The 17,316-nt window shown below is 50.3% G+C and overlaps 1 protein-coding gene across 1 annotated transcript in view; it reads left to right on the forward strand.

Annotated features, from left to right (window-relative positions):
• TGFA (transforming growth factor alpha) overlaps positions 1 to 15,057 on the forward strand; it is a 108,004-nt gene extending 92,947 nt beyond the window's left edge. Inside the window, exons 4-6 of the mRNA XM_082746589.1 lie at positions 6,246 to 6,395; positions 9,286 to 9,395; positions 11,300 to 15,057. Of these exons, the coding sequence (XP_082602715.1) occupies positions 6,246 to 6,395; positions 9,286 to 9,395; positions 11,300 to 11,307 (268 nt within the window). The 3' untranslated portion in view covers positions 11,308 to 15,057. The remainder of the gene's footprint in view (positions 1 to 6,245; positions 6,396 to 9,285; positions 9,396 to 11,299) is intronic.
• The last annotated feature ends 2,259 nt before the right edge of the window (positions 15,058 to 17,316 follow it).

Genomic DNA, 17,316 nt, shown 5'->3' on the forward strand with positions numbered 1-17,316 from the left:
GGATAACACAGCAGTGAATGGATTTGGAGGCCAGACCCGAGTCTCTCATACAAGTGGCTTAGTCCCATAAATGGGGATATTAATATTTCACAGGATCATTATGAGGACCCAGTGACCATAAGCTTGCAAAGCTGTTGCTGTCCAAGATGAGAGCCACTGGACACACAGGGCTATTTTAATTAATTCACTTCATTAAAATTTAGTTTCCAGGCCTCACCTGCCACCGTTCAAATACTCGGCCGCTCCAAGTGGCTGGTGGCTACAATATGGGACAGCGCAGATATAGACTATTTCCATCATCGTAACAGTTCTATTAGACAGCAGCAGAGAACATTCAAGCCCAGTTCCCCAGAGCAGGAGGGCTCAGTTACCAGACACTGTGACCATTGCCATGGCCGGAGGATGTTGTAAGGTCCTGCCAAAAGGAGCAGTGGAAGTCGGGAAGACCTCCAAACCCATGGCTGTCCATGAGACTCCAAGATCAGAGCTGCAGAGTGGAAGCCTGTACCCCATCCAGACCCCTCCTCCCCAGCCCTGGAAGTGAAGAGGTTATAGGGCTTGGTGAATCCACTTCTAAAGAGGCCAACAGTGGGTAAGCCCAGTATAGGTGTCCTTGGACTCAGTTTCCCCACTCCCACCACAGCCCTGTGGAATTTCTCCATGGCAGACAGATTCATGTAAATATATTTCTAAAACTATGGTCCTGGGTCCTTAATCAATTCAGTCCTCGGCCCTCATACTGAAAACCGTGTCTTGGGACCTGTGCCAAAAGACTTGGCTAAAAGAGGACTAGCCGCCTGCCAGAGAATACATCATTGTTTATAAAGACAACGTCTCTCGAGAGCCTTAAAACTGCTCCCATACTTTTATTTACATTTTTAACACTTACACAGCACTTGAGTCAGACACTTCACAAGATATTAACTCAATTCTCATAACAACTCTGTGAAGTTTTACTGTCATTTATTTTTTAAGATTTTATTTATTTATTTAACAGATGGAGATCACAAGTAGGCAGAGAGGCAGGCAGAGAGAGAGGAGGAAGCAGGCTATCCACCAAGCAGAGAGCCCGACACGGGGCTTGATCCCAGGACCCTGAGATCATGACCTGAGCCAAAGGCAGACACCCAATGACTGAGCCACCCAGGCGCCCCATACCTGGCAGTTTTCTAATGACGTAGTAACATGGGGAGGAGATGTGAAATGAAATATTGATGCAAAATTGTAAAAAAAAAAAAAAAAAGTGTATATATATATATATATATATATATATATATATACACACACACACACACACACACAACATATATATATGTGTGTGTGTTATATATATGTTAAAAACTAGATAGAAATAGTTTAAAGAGAAACATGTCTGTTTGCCATTTGGGGAGGTAGAGTTGGCAACTGTGTGCACTTTTTTTTTCCTTTCTGCTTTATTATAATTTATATACTTTCCAATTTGCTTAGAAACATTCTTTTTCCAGTTAGAGAAGTTTTTTAAGAAAGGACATTTAAGAGCATAGCCCTATATGCATGATCATATTTCTTGAAAATTGGAAAAGGGCCCTGTGAACAGGTGAAACAGGGACTTAAGGGAAAAACCAGAACAAGTCTGTGGGACTGGAGGGTCCATAAGCCCTCGGCAGAGGGGAGAGAAAGGCACATTGTGGGTCATTTCATTCTTCCTGTACAGAGTGGCCTACAGCCACAGTTTGCTCCTATGAAAAGCCCCAGAGCAATCTTGACTGAGTGACAAAAATGGAAAAGCCTCGGGGATCCACCTGGCTGGAGCACACGGCCTTCATCTCCAGCCATGACGGCTCATGTGGCCGCTCAGCGGGCCTCCTTTTGCCTTCTGTGCTACGCTCTTTCTTCCTTGTACGCTTCTTTCTTTTTGGTTCTTCTTTGGGAGAAATGGCCTGAATGGGATTCCAGAGCCTCATTTCAGAACCCTGAAGACAAAACAGCATTCCAGGACCTTCGTGTTTGGTAAAACCCACTACAGACAGACAGATGAAGTTGGTCAAACGATATAAGAACATGTTCAGTCTTAACCCATTTTCCATTCCCCCTTGTGATAAAACAACTCGGATTTTGTTCAGATTCCTTTCTGAAACAGGGGTGTGGCATCTCCCACTCCCTCTACTCCGCTACCCTCCCACCCCCACCACCCCCCACCACCCCCCAACCCCACCACCCCCCACCCCCGCCTGATAGGTGGGGAACCATTTTATAGCCACCGGCCTGAGGAAATGCCCAGAGGGAGGGGGAGGGAGCAAAGGAAGGAGAAGGAGAATGCAGGTTTCAAATTGTTGGTTCTTAAACCATGGTTCTACCTCAGTGGTTCTCAGGCCTGGATGCACATTAGAATCACCTGGGGGCCCAGACCAACTGGATGAGCATCTCTGGGGGTGGGCCCTGGCATTTTCCATATCTTCCTGGGCGATTCCACTATGCAGTCAGGTGGGAACCAGGGCCTAGCTGAGGTGAAAGAGAGAACAGCAGCTGAGTCAGGCCTGATTCATTTGCACCCAGGCGAGGTGACTCTTCCCCTCCTTATGTGACTTGTGCCTAATATAATCGGCATAATGAAGTCTAATATCAGTAGAAGCTTGGGAAGTGTTTGCTTATTTGTTTGTTTCAAGAAAAGTTATGTCACCAAATTTTTTCTTTTCCCCACCTTATAAAAAAGCAACTGGGAATCCTCCCCACTGTTACAGATGATGGGGGAGAAGAAGGGGCCTGCCTCCACCCCTAGGCCCCAAACTCTAAATTGTGGCTCTCGACTTTGGCTGCCCAGTGGAATCATCTGGGAGCTTTAGAAACACTCATAACAGGCCTTACTCCCATGGATAGTAACGTAGTTGGTCTCGAGTATGGTCTGGATGGACCTCAGGATTTTTTCAAGCTCCCCAGGCAATTCTAGTGGACAGCCAAAGTGGATGTCCCTAGGGAAACCTTCATGGTGGCTCTCAACTCTGGCTTCATCAGAATTCCTTTTGGCTTTTTTCAAAACACCTGTTTGCCGAGAGATTTTGATCTTGGGTAAGGCCCAAGGATCTGGATCATGGGTGATTCTGCCTCCTAGCTGCACCTGGGCTGCTTGGGGCAAAGATCCACTCTTCTCAGTGCTCTCCAAGGCCATGACCTGGAGTCTCGCCTGTTAGGCAGCAACCGTGTGCCTCGCTGGGCAAGTTTTTGTTCATGAGCACGTTGGGCTCCCTAATTCAGGGAGACTGAGATGTGAGTTTTTACAGCTGTGACACTGGGCGACAGAGACATTCTTGTTGACATGAAGACTTTCCCACCGGGCTAGGACCCCTGCCAGTATTGAGGCCACACTGGTTGTAAAGTGCCCAGCACACAAACGGGGAATGTTCCTCTGAAAGGAAGCATATGGAAAGTCAGCAGAAGGTAGTGACCCAGCCCAGAGGGTTTTCTTTCTCACTGAGTTAAGATGGCACTGTTTGGAGGAAACCGTGGCGACTTGCCACGCCTACAGCAAGGATACCTCTTTACAGGGCAGTGAACAATCCGTCTTTCTTCTGGCACCGAGGTTTGTGGGCTTGTCATGAAATCACTACCCCAGAGTGTCTTCCACACCGATCTGCATTACCCTAGTAATGCAGATAGTAACCAGCCTTCCTGGTTGAGATTGTTAGTTTTTAAACCCTGAGAAGCCCCCAGGCCCCCATTTCCTCATCTGTAAAGAAGGTAAACAGCCACCCTGAGCTCACATGTGCCTGTGATTGTTGGAATTAAAAGAGATCAATTCATATAGGAGTTTGGCAATAAATGGTATGTGCTGTAATTAGAGCTTGGATGCCACACTTTTGTTTAAATAGAATTTCTTGGAGTCCCCCGTGTTGATGGGTTAAGTCCATAAGATTCACAGAACCAAGTGCCTGGGGAGATGTTAGAACCCTCCTCTCCCAGGGCCTGCAGGTCAGGGTAGGAACACTTCAGAAATGTGAGTGCTTACCTTCTATAGCCTAGACCTTTCACAAACAAGCACACAGACCCTCACCGCACTGCCCAGGGAGGAAGCAGCCCGGACACTGGGCTATGCAAGAACCCAGACTCTGGGCTGAGCAGACCTGAGTGTGAATTTCTCCTTTCCCTAGCAGGGCAGCACAGGTCAATGACTTGGTTTTTTTCTGGGCAAGGATTAAAAGGCAGAACGTATGTCAAATGTACAGTAACCCTTAACAGAAAAGCAAGGGCCTGAATTCAAACTAAAAAATACCTTTAAGTAAAGCATATAACAAGGGGGCTGTGGGATAAAGAGCCCCAGTGAAAGCCTCCCACTAAACAGGGCTGAAGACAAGCCTGTGTGCTCTGGAATCCCAGGTGAAACCCGAAGCAACAATTTTTGCAGCATCTCCTGTGTGTCCTAAATCTTTTTTTTTTTTTTTTTAAGATTTTATTTATTTATTTGAGAGAGAGACAGTGAGAGAGAGCATGAGAGGCGAGAAGGTCAGAGGGAGAAGCAGACTCCCCGTGGAGCTGGGAGCCTGATGTGGGACTCGATCCGGGGTCTCCAGGACCGTGACCTGAACCGAAGGCAGTTGCTTAACCAACTGAGCCACCCAGGCGCCCCTGTGTGTCCTAAATCTTAAACAATACTGTACCTGTTCTTTTCACATTAAAATGATTAATTTTTTTTTTAAGATTTTATTTATTTATTTATTTGACAGACAGAGATCACAAGCAGAGAGGCAGGCAGAGAGAGGAGGAGGAGGAAGCAGGCTCCCTGCTGAGCAGAGAGCCCAGTGCAGGGCTCAATCCCAGGACCCCAGAATCATGACCTGAGCTGAAGGCAGAAGCTTCAACCCTCTGAACCACTCAGGCGCCCCTAAAATGATTAGATTTTTGTTAACATTGAGTGAAACCTATGCTCCAGAAAAATACACTGTGCTTATCTTGTGGTTCCAAGTTATCCCTCTGGCATCTGGGGTCTGGCAGCCCAGGAGCACAGGCTTAGGGCAACCACAAAGGTAATGCCCCTGACACAGGAGCAGGCAACAGGGGCCCTTAATCCTCTTTCCTTTCCCCTTGTTCTTCAAAGGCCTTTTAATCTAAATGTGAAGGTGACAGACTGGCTATTTCATCAAAAGGTAGACTCCTTAAAAAAAAAAAAAAGTTTATCTAATCATTGCCGTGACTTTTGGGGGGAAAAGCAAGAACTTTAAATCCAGTGTGTGATGTTTGGTGCAAGGCTGCTCTTGGGGAAGTCCCTGTGGGAAGAGAGCTTCCCCTCCGAGAAGACAGTGGTGATCAAACATTTTCTTTGCAATCACAAAGTCATCTGGGCAGTAGGACCTGTGCATAAGCAAAGTGTCTTCTGTTGAGCAAACTCATATGCTTGGAGGGGGGAGAATGCCTGCATCAGAAAATGACCGTCCCTTCCTTATGGCTGGAACCAGTCCTGGGGAACATCCTATAAGAACCACTTGTGGCGGCCCAGGATGGTGGGGGGAGGAGGGGGCTGTGAGCAGCATCAGCCTTCTGAGGGAAGAGGCTGTTAAGTGAAAGAGATTTTGGATATTAGTAATACCAGTAATATCACCTTGGTATAGGCAGTGACCTTCACAGGCCACAGGGCACGTTCAAGGGCATGACCTCTGTTGTGCCCTTACCGATCTCCAGTGGAACGAGGCCAAGTGTCACTGGAAATGAGAAGCCGACTGGTGGCTTCCCAGGTCCTGCATTTACTAGAAGGTGGCACTGGCCCCTACCTCAGGAGGAACACTGTGTGCTGCGCCCCTCCCCCCAGTAAATGCTCATAGAGCTAATTAAATTTGATGAAGATAATCAAAAAGCAGACCACAGCCTGTGTCTGGTTTGGTGTGTTTTCTTTCTCTTATCATCGAATTCTGAATACATACACTTAGTTTAAAAATAACCTGGGTTTTTATGAACTGCCAAAATGAACTTGGTGTCCTAAACACATGTGCTGCCTTCTTTGTCCCCAGCATCTGACCTAGTGCATTACAGTGAGGTGCTTCCTCACATCAGCAAGCTGATTAGTGGCCCCTTGTCCTCCTACCAAGAGGTGCCCACACGGGGAAGGAGGAGCGAGTTTTCGGACACCTTGGCCTTGAGTTGCAGAGGCTGGAGGGGCTCCTTGGGACTCTCCCTACAGCTTTGGGACCCTCTGGCCCAGCCTTCCCTGGGAGCGGGAGGAAGGTTGGGGGAATCAGAGCACTGTCAGAAGAACATGCTGACGTTCCTTTCTTCCGCAGCTGCCATTCTGGGTATGTGGGTGCGCGGTGTGAGCATGCCGACCTCCTGGCCGTGGTGGCCGCCAGCCAGAAGAAGCAGGCCATCACCGCCTTGGTGGTGGTCTCCATCGTGGCCCTGGCTGTCCTCATCATCGCATGTGTGCTGATACAGTAAGTGTTTGTCACCCCTGAAGTCCGGACTTCCTCCCCGAGCCATCAGTCCCATGGCCAGACGACACGGCCACCTGGGCATGGTTTACTGCTGGGGTGTCTGACTGGTGTCAGCAGAGCTGAGAGGAATTTCGGTCATGGCCACCCGCGGTCAAGGGCACCCATCCTGGGAGGGTCCCCAGTGGGGGCTCTATACGCTGTTGGAAGCCAGCGGGGAGGCAGAGGTTCATCTACTCTCTGCCTGCTGTTGGGTTTGGAGCCTCCAGAGTGATGATGGGCATGTGCGGGCATTCCAGAGCAAACTAGAAGTGACTCCCAGCTTCCTGTGGCAAGCGGCAGAGGAGTTTCCTCTCTGCCAAAGGCACTTTGCAAATCCCAGAGCCATGTTGGAGGTCTCAGTTGCTCTTTGGACAGGCTGATGGCAGCCCTTCCCCCTTCTCCACTCCTCTGCCCTTTCTCGTCTTCCAAAACTCATCTTGCATCTTCCAGAAAGCCTTCCTGAGCCCTAGCCCAAGGGAGACCCTTTTCTTGGGCTTATTTGCTTGCCCATATCTCCCAACTGGACTGCTCCACAGACAGAGACTTCCCTAGTGCTGTAGTCACAGCATCTGGGCAGACGTGGTCCCTAGAAATGTCTAGAGACCTCTAATTCACAGAGCAGGTCCTCTAAGAAAGTATACAGAGTCAGTGATGCATAAGGCATTCCCAGAAGAGCTAAAGGCTCCCAGTCAGCTTGATGTAGATTCACTAAGGATGGAGACAGTGGGGGATGGGCCATTCTGGTGAGGGCTGGAGGAAGCCGCTGTGTGTTAATGAAGGAGGCCAGACAGGAGCCCTCTGAGGCTGTCCGCAGTCTGGACAAAAAATTAGGAGTCTCTGTCCTGTTTGGTTATTGGTTTGCCACTGTTGAGGCAACATACACACCTCCGGCTCTGGTGACAAACTGATGTCCCATAGAGCCCCACGCTGTTGACGGGAACCGGTCCAAGCCAGCATTAAAGGGTGAGGGATGAGGTTGAACTGAGCTGGCCTTTCCTTCCTCTTCAAGCCGAACATGCTCTACTCCCACCTGTCTTGGAAAAGGTGGTGGATGAGCAGCCCGAGCTCATGCTGTAACATAGCCCAGACTCTCCTGTGCATGAGGGCAGTTCTTGTGGTCGTCAAGCTGTATGTACTCACCTGTCAAGTCCACTATCCTCTATTTCTGTGGCCAGGAGGGTCCCAGAGCCTCAGGGTGCCCCTGTGAGCTTCTCCAGAGGGATTTAAGAGCTAATTTTGATGCCTGGATGGCCTCTCTCATTCCCAGGGAGGAAGCCAGTCTCACCTCCCCTCTTTTTCTTTTTTTTTTTTTTTTTAAGATTTTTATTTATTTATTTATTTATTTGACAGACAGGCACCACAAGTAGACAGTGAGGCAGGCAGAGAGGAGGAGGAAGCAGGCACCCCACTGAATAGAGAGTCCGACGTGGGGCTCAATCCCAGGACCCTGAGATCATGACCTGAGCTGAAGGCATAGGCTTTAACCCCTGAGCCACCCAGGCGCCCCTCACTTCCCCTCTGTCTTTTGCCAGCCCATCCTTGCTAGAGACCAGTCCAGAATCCCTGAGCCAGACACTAAGCCCTTACCCCAGCCAGGCCACTGGGTGCCTGCGCCTGGGGCCCTCCTGAGTTGGAGAGTTGGTTGGGACCAGCCTATCCTGTGCCAGAGGTACTTGGAGGCCTTAGTCACACTGCCCTGGAACGCTCCTTGCTAGGAAGTGGCTGGGATAAGCCCACTGCTAGCCGACTTCAAAAGACAACCTCTAGTGATGGATGGATCTGGAATCGGGTCCTCTAGATCCCTCCAGATCTGGGACTCTGCAGCTCAGCAGGGCGCCATGCAGAGGCAGACTGCTCTGGCCACCCAGGACAGAAGTGTGTTGGGCAGGAAGTTCTCAGGCTCCTTCTTGGCTCTGCTGCTCAAAGGTTCGGGGGCCCTGGCGGCCTTCCCAGGATAGTGCCCAGAGAGAGGGGCTGGGGATCATGAAATGCCACCAGGCCCCAAGGGGGCAACACAGCAACAGGTTTGTTTTCTCTTTTGTTTCTGGGCCCATGTCTACGAGGAGACCCTGCCCATCCCCAGTGAAGATGCACGAATTAGGCACAGGTCAAGGTTAGAATGAGGAGAAACAAAGTCCTCTGTGATATCCCATGCAAAAGAGCTCTGAGTGTCTCTGCATCATCAGTGTCTTCCTCAGTGCTTTCTTCTGCCCTTGTTTTGGGTTCCCTGGTTCTCTCTTCATGTGAACTCTGCACACTGTTCACTCCTGTGCACAGAGTGGGGCAGGAGCACTCAGAAACCTGGGGCTCCAGGGCTCCGGGTAACACGCATTCACCAAGAGGTTGGGTTTGCCACAGCTAGAAAATGGTAGTCCACGGAAAGATTCAAAGCTGTGGCGATTTGCAACTCATTCTCTCATTCTTCCCACGGGTCTGTTCAGCCCATCCTTGTTCCTTGCTTTGCTGCTGGCAAGGACGTGAGGGATGCTTCCCACACACACACCCTCACAGCCCCGCCAGCCCGCAGTGGCTGCCTTGTCCCAGCACTGACCACCCTTCTGAGGGCTTCCCCACCTGCTGCATTGCCCCGAGAGCCAGGAGCAGAGCTGTGCTTGCAGAGCTGGTCTTTGAGGGCCAAACAGGTGCCTTTGTTGCCAGCCAGCATCTGTCCCAAAAGCCACCACCCTGCAGGGTGCTCAGCCCCTGGCTATGTGCAGCTGGCCCTCTGGAGGCCCTGGTGGGAAGGTCGCTGCAGAGCCCAGAGCCACCCAGTGGGCTCTTCCCATGACCGCTGCACCAGCTGGGCCCGCCTGCCCTAGGCTCCTGCCCAGCCCATGTTCTCTGTCCACAGCTGCTGCCAGGTCCGAAAACACTGTGAGTGGTGCCAGGCTCTCATCTGCCGGCATGAGAAGCCCAGTGCCCTGCTGAAGGGAAGGACTGCTTGCTGCCACTCCGAAACAGGTAAGGGGCTGTCGCGACGAGGGGCCTCTCTCCCTTGGGAGACACGAGTGGATGGAGAGGGGACCACCACCTTCTCCAGGGCAGGGCAGACGTTCTTAGAGGGTGCTGCAGGAAGAGGGAGAAAAGGAAGAGGGTGTTGGTCCACCCCAAGTCAGGTTGAGTTTATCCTAAGGTACGTTTCACTCAGAAAAAAGCTCTTTTATCTTCATTAGTCTGTGTGGCCTCTGACAAGTTGGTTGGCCTCTCTGAGCCTTCGTTTTCTTATTTAAAAGTTGTGCAAATTGGATGAGTGCTGATGTAGAGGACTGAGCAGAGTGTATCACAAACTATAGACACAACGGATGTTCGCTCTCTTTCCCTTGAGCAAGTCCCTTCCCCTTTCCCATCAGTGAAATGAGGGATTTGGCCTACAGCTCTCAGACCACTGTTTAGCTCTGGGCTCTTGTGATCTTTAAGCTTACCATTTCTTCGTGAGTATTTTCACTGACATCCACGAAGAATACTGGGCATCCGGAAGTGGGACCAAACCTGCTTCTCAGGAGTCCTCACCTGGGTATGACCAGCTCGGGGCTCATGGAGGCAAATGGCTCCTTTATCCAGACAAGCCCTGGAGAGTCACCCATCAACAAGATTTTCTGAAATGCTCTTGTGACCAGTCAAGCCCATCAAAAACCTGAAGTTCCTTTTCGGGAAGTAGTGGAACAGGAGACCGTCACCGCAGGCTAACACCAAGGGTGACCTTCTCTGGTCAGCAGCTGCCATTCCAGAAGCTCACGGTTGCAGAGAGTAGGAAGAAGGGTGGCTGGGAAGCTGGAGCACCGACATGTCCATTAAACCTCTTGGCGATCTGCCCTGGCAGGCACCGAAGGCCCAAGAGCACTTTATTTGTTCTTCAGGAGCCGTAGTAATTGTGCATGAGCAGTTCTTGTCAGCTAGGAGGCCCACAGCTCTTAAGGATGCTAATCTATTCATCCTTCTAACGGCCTTAAGAGGAGGAGGATTTGTGAGTGGTGCGGGTAAACTGAGTCTGCCAAAGGTCTGCTTGGGTCCAACCATCAGTCCACGAGGGAACTAGGATGAGAACCAGGGCCTCTGAAGGCCCCCGCACCCCTCTCTCCTGCTGCCTCCAAGGACCATCCACTGAGCTAAGGAAGTTTTTAGATTGTTGTTTGGCACCAATAGAAAAACAGTTGAAATCTTTTCAGAAAATTTATAGTAGATTTTGTGCCATTTGTGCTCACCTCAGGAGAGCTATTTAAGGTAGAGGAAGTTTCTTATTAATGTTCCTTCTCTGCCCGCATTTGGGAGGATATTATCTTTGCACCACAGAAGGGTCTGGCCTTCCAGAGATGGCCACTGAGACTGAAGGCCGCTCCTGGAGATGATGTGTACCTCTCCAGCTCCCGAGGAGCCACGGGAGGGAAAAGGGCAGGAGGATGTCCAGGCTGAGCCGGACTCTAGTAGAGCTGCCTCCCGTGCGCCATAGAGAATGCCTCAGAGCCCCACCCACTGAGGAACAAATGGGTCCAATCTTAGATGGCCTGAGGGGAAGCCCTTCTGCCACCCAGAGTCCTGGACCAGCTCACGAGCTGCCCACCAGGCCACCCCTTCCAGGGGAGCTGTCCCCAAGCTGGGCGGACTCTCCTCACAGCAAGCTGTATCCCCATTCTCTGCTACTGTGACTCACTTCACATTCAGTCAGCCTTGCCTTTGGTCCCAGAAGCACAGTTTCAGAAGCTGCTACCCCTGAGGTTGAACCAGAGGAATCTGGGCTTGGGCCTGTCTGCCCAAGAGAACCTGGTGACCTTGGCTGATGCATCTCCAAGTTTCTGTCTCGAGCTTGTTTTCCTAGCACAGCTGGGGGGCTGGCCCGCAGCACTTAACTTGTTTCTCCTTCCTTCCAGTGGTCTGAAGAGCCCAGAGGGAGTTTGGCCAGATAGACTGTGGCAGCCTGAGGAAGAAAGGACTTCTTCAGGACCAGCTGGCTTCCTACTCTGCCAGCAATCACCTGTGCAGCCTTTTTGTCTTTTGTGGGCCTTCCTTCACAACTCTGTCAAGAACTCTGTCTGCTTGGGGTTATTTGGTGTGACCTAGAGAAGAAATCAGTGGATCACGGTTTCAAGACTGGTCAAAAAAGAATTGCAAAGGGGTGGACTTCTGGTTGACGTAGCTAAGGTGTGTGCGTCTGCCGGCCTCGGAGCCCAGAGACATGTTGTGGTCTTCTGCCAGTCGCCGAGGCCAGGCTGTGTTTCTTTTCCATGGGCCCATCTCCCCACAACAGTATCCATCCTCCTCAACACCAGAGATTGCTGTCGTTGAGTTTTTTCTCATCCGTTTATTGGAGAAGAAGGTGGAAAAGGATAACTATTGGTTACGGGAAGATGCCAAATGTCAGAGGAGCCGTGTATGTCCTCTGCCCCCGAGCCCCTCGGCCAAGCCCGACATCTTCCACAGACACATGATGCCGAGGACCTTCCCAAGTCGTCAGCAGCCTCGGAGATCATTTCTTATTTATGAGATGGATGATGGTTTCATTTTTAATCTCTTAAGTCAATGTAAAAAGCATAAAACCTTTTCAGACTTCTACACGAATGATGTATGTAATGCTGGCTGAAAAGTTAGCTGACTGATTACAACCGTCTGGCCCCTTTGGGACAGCTAAGGCTTGGGAAGAGCCCCCCGGGGGTGCAGAATTGGAAACAGAGGAGGAGTTGCTGATGAGAGCGAAGACTGGGGCTCACAGGTCTTGCATTTAAGACACAAAGCAAGGAAGGGCCCCCAGATACATTCCAGTAGAAAAGCTAGCCAGTCCAGCAGCAAAGATTTGTAGCTTTGTGGGGAGAGAAGAGAGAGTGCCTGTGTGTGCCTCTCCTCGGGACGAACACAGGACTGCCCAGCTCCACAATTAGACAGATTAACTTCCTAGTGTTCCCTCCATGTTTTTAGAAATAGAGCACAAGCGGAGAGCCACAGGCCTTCCGGGCCACATCCACGAAAAGGGGACTGGTCATTTACTTTCCATGTTGCTGTTCGGTTTATTTGTGGATTTATTTTTAAAAGGAGAAATTTAACCTTCCTATTTATTTTCGAGCATTAGGAGAAATGTCCCCGTGATTTTTTTTTTTCTCTTTTTCATTCAGGATGCTGGTTTTATTAACAAAAACTCTAACAAGTCACCTCTACCAGGATGGGTCTTGCTTTCCCCTTAGAGAAGGAGAAATGTTTTCATGGGCCTCTGGGTGTGTTCTGACCTCCTGGGCTTGCCTGTGGGAAACACTGGTTCCCTCCAGCTAAACAGCAGAGAGCTCATCCCCAGACATTTTCATTAAAAACTGTACACAGAATAACAATGAAATAGTACGTGAAGTCCTTATGTAAGGGAACTCTTTATTCACTAACATTTGAAAAATGAAAGATCTCTACCTATCAGTGTGTCTGGCCCCACCCATCACGAAAGAGGCCTTTAAAATATAGCAAGTTGGCTTAAAATTTCTACCAGGTTATTTTGTCCTCCCTTAATTCTTCTTCCCCAATCTGTCCATTTCGATGAATTTACTTGTTACAACTGAGACCATTATGTGCCGCGTGTCTTAGTTCTGGCACTCGGATGGGATGACGGAATGAAGCAGTGAGGGCAGAAACGGGTTCTGCTCGCCTGCTGGCCCGCTACAGAGGCCTTTGACACAGCTTCCAGGCTGAAGCTTCCTTTCTCACGCCCGTCCTCCAGCCGCGGGTAGGCACACGGAGGCCCACTTGTCGCATCTGGCTCAGAGACCCGTCCCACTGGCACGGGATTGCAGACACCCCAATTTTCACTCTTTTCTTTCACTCCAGAAAGTCTGAGAGCCTGGTGAGAGAGACCAGTGGTGTAGTGTGTCTTTAGCTTCAGTCACATTCTGACTCTAGCACAATCTTTCCTCGGTCTTTTAGAGACTCTCTGAGGTCTGATTGCCTTTAGAGAAGAGGAACCCACGTGAGATGTTTTGTGGGGCTTTCGTCACCAGAGGGAGGGCAGGACCTGTGTTTGGTCTCCAAGAGCCCGAGAGGCTTTGCGGAGGTGTAAGAGAGGGATGAGAGCCTTCCAGGTTCCCTGCAGGGACGTCACCTCAGTGTCCGGGAAGGCTCTGGTCCTCGGCGCCCCTTTCCTCACGCCCGTGCAGTCACTTCGTGAACCGTGCGGGGAACGAGCAGCGTGCCTCCCTGTGCGTGGCTCCCGAGGCAGTTCTCGGCAAACCAGCAGGTCTGAAAAGAGTTAGCCACAGAGACTGGATGAAGGCAGGCCTGGATGGACCTTTGTCCGTGCCCAGGAGAGGAGAACCTTGCTTCTTTGTAGTTTCTCTTTAAAAATCAGATGACCAGCAAACATTGGATTCCTGGGCCATTTCTTGGTATTGGTACATTTTGAGCTAGCTGTAAAAATGTCCCCTTTTGAGGTTAAAAATGCATCTTCAAATCCATCTTTATGGGTTCCCTGTGTTTCCTTGGCCTCGAGAAACCTGAGGATATGACTAGGGATTCCTTCCTGAGGCCTTTCCTGGTCCGCAGCCGCATGCCTGGGAGTGGGAAGCAAAGCAGCTTCCGGTGTCCATCTCAGGAGAAGCGAAACGCCCCCATTAAAAAAAAGAAGAGGGGGTGCTTGCAAATATTTTATGGAGCCTAGATTCGCCCACTGCTCTACAGGCTGTGATGGGTCTAAGCATACCGGCCAGAAACCTTTTCTTCTAGATGGAAAGATAGACAACAGTCCACACTGATCTGGAAGATGGTTCCGACACACCTGAAATCAAGCAAGATCCGAGCTCGGCCGTTGTCTTCCCACAGAGGAGGCCGCACAGCCTCCCAGAGTCTATTTTCCTAAGAAGCGAGGAGGTGGGATTGGTACCTCAGCTGCCCATGCGTCGGGGATGTAGGAGGAGGTATGGTTCTAGAGCTTCCTGGGAATCTGTGCTCTGCAGGTGGAGAAGAAGGCGCCTCTTCAGCCCCATCTTCCAGGGCTGGGTTGTCTCACCGCGCGTGGAGTCTCTTCTCCAGGCAATATTGGCAGAAATGGATCAACCAGGTTCCAGCACTACTCAGGAGACCCTGCCTGCCCTCTAGGGTCTGGGCTTTGGTTTCTCCCAACCTGCTCGGCCAAGGAAGGGGGAGGATTCAAAAGCCCAGCACCCAAGGGGACATCACAGAGGAAGACGAACCCATACAGTTGTTTTCAGTGTGGGAACATGAGACCTGTCCTCTCCAGCCACTGATTTTACCAGGCTCTTGGAAAGATCTAGGGGTGAACAACACACAGTACTGAAAAGCAGCCCCTCTTCCTAGGGTAGTAACTTACTGAAGTATTCAACTTTCCATTATCTTTATGATAACAAACCTGAGGCTTTTTTTTTTTTTTTAGAACTTGTTACTCTGACTTCTGTGTATGTTGCACTGAAAAGGTTAATATTTAATGTTTTAATTTATTTTGTGTGATAAGTTAATTTTGATTTCTGTAATGTGTTAATGTGATTAGCAGTTCTTTTCCCTAATATCGGAATTATACTTATTTAAAGAGTAGTGAGCAATATAAAATGTGGTTCTGTTTGTTTCAGTCATGTGCATTATTGTCCAGTTGTACCGTACCTTGTTTGGAAGGATGAAGGAATGAACTTTTTTTTTTCCCCCTAAATCAAGACTGGAGCTTTTCTTTCATGAGAGTGGCATGTTACTGAAAAGTAAATTAAGAATCTTCTCCATGCATGCAAGTGATGAGGAAAAATTAGATGCTCTTTTGCAAAATGTGGGAATCCTCAAATTCACCAGAGTTGATCCCTGTCTGCTTGAAGAAACCAAACCCTCCACAAAGTTCCCAATATATTAGCCTTTCATCTGCTAGGTGTCTGACAATACGCCAAATGATGCAGACGAAAATATAAAACACACAGTCCCCGCCCCCGAAAGGAACTGAGATTTGGCTGAGAGACTGACCTGCAAAAACTAATTCTGGACCAGTTGCAGACAACTGGAAAGGAAGCCTGAATTATAAGGTAGAGAGCCTGAATTATAAGCCTGAATTCCCCACATTGCCCTGCCTCCTTCCTGTGGTTCTCCAGGTGTGCTCCCCAGACCAGCCGCCCCATCTCAGGAATGCAAATTTTCAGGCCCCTCCCCCAGACTATTAAAATCCAGAGGTGTCCCACGCCCCCTCCACCTTCTAGGTGCTTCCAATACATGCTCAAGTCAGAGAACCACTGTACTCTAGGACTCAGCAAAAGACACGTTAGTGAGGGCGGGGGACGCAGCTTTTAGGAAAAGCTTTATAGAGGTTTTGCAGAGGAAGTGAAACACTGCAGTTTGCCCCTTAGGTGTTCAGAGTTAATGGATATCAGAATGTACTGTCATAACTTAAGGCCTGCATTTATTTGGAATTTCTCTGCTTAACCTAGTGGAAGAGAAAAAGCAGACCTGTCCACCCCACCCCATCCCACCCCACCCTCAGTCACTCACCCTGCTCCCTGCTGCCCAGTTTCTCACTGTAGGGAACTTTCTACAGCTGTCAGCCCAGTTCTTACAAGCCTCGGTGCCCTTGAATCCCCCTGCCCTTCTAACCCATCTGCGGACCTCACGTGTGCGACCTAGGAGGAGCTCATGCAGATGCAGCAGAGAGCAAAATAGTGGCAGGACAGCATGAGCTCTTGGTTCCAGGGGATGCTCAGCTTCCAGAGCAAGGGCAAGCCCATAGAACGTGTTGTCCAAGCTGCAGAGGGCTTGGCATCTACCTGGCCTGCAGGAAAATGAAAACCTAGGCAATTCCTTGTCCCAAGTGCGCTGGCCTGGCAGCTGTCCCCCAATAGAGCCTTTCCCCACCTCCTAGGAGAAGGAGGGAGAGACCTGCTCCCCGTACTTGGTGTTCCCTCCTGCCCCTTGACCCTATTCCTTCTCCAGGGACCTCTCCAGGCCTCGTTTCTAACCCACGAGATTTTTTTCTTGTCCTGCTCCTTCTCCTCCCTGAGTTCCAAGCCCTCTGCCAGGCCCCCCTTTGCCAGAGCCAGTATCAGGTGGCCACTTCTGGATCTAGCCAGGGGCCCGGGGTGTTGCGGGCAGGACACTCCCCAGGGAAAAACGCCGATGAACTTTGAGTCAAGCCAGACCAATCTCCCTCGTTTATCCAGGGTTGCCAGCTTGATTGCATAATCTGGACAGACGGGGCTCAACCTGTTGGAGGCTGTTGGCCTGAATTTCACACCCCAGTTCTACCTGGTCCCCGCATTGCCCTGCCTCCTGCCTCTCCCCATTTTTGGGGTATGTGTGACCTCACCTTGCCTCCTGCCAACTCTGAGCTCTTTACCCAGCAGCCCCCTGGAATTCCAGCACAGCATTCCCTCCTCCATCTTCTAAAATTCCCTTTTCCACATTTTCTCTCTGCACTTGCTACTTGGGCAGACCCTGAGGTTTCCGTCCCAGCCTTCCACCTTCAAAAATAGACAGTGATGTGTCTGTGGACATGCAACCTGGGGCTAGCAACGCCTTTTCCAACAAGCCAATGTCTCCCACCCTAGATTAGTCAAACTGTAGAATCCGCCGTCGGGGTGGCGCTTGGCATCTGTTCAAAATCTCTCCTGGAGATTCTGATCCAATCCCTACTGCCTTCTAAACATATGACGCCCCAGGGAGCAGACAGCACAGGCGAGGTCTGATGTCTGGAGCTGCCAGTGCCTGGTCCCTACCCGGGGCATCCCCCACCCCCCGCCCCCAGCCATGCTTCCGTACCCCATATATCCGGAAGGTGGGAGCCCCTGGGAAGCATGGCCCCTTGGACTTCCTTTCAGCCGGGATCATCTAGGGCAGAGAAGTGAGAAAACTCCTATGGGAGTCTGTAAGGAGCACCATGTGACTAGTGCTTGCCCAAGTGGGCAGTGGCTTTTCAGGAACCAAATTTTGCAACTGA

Source organism: Mustela nivalis (assembly GCF_964662115.1).
Source record: "Mustela nivalis genome assembly, chromosome: 8".
Lineage (NCBI taxonomy): Eukaryota > Metazoa > Chordata > Mammalia > Carnivora > Mustelidae > Mustela > Mustela nivalis.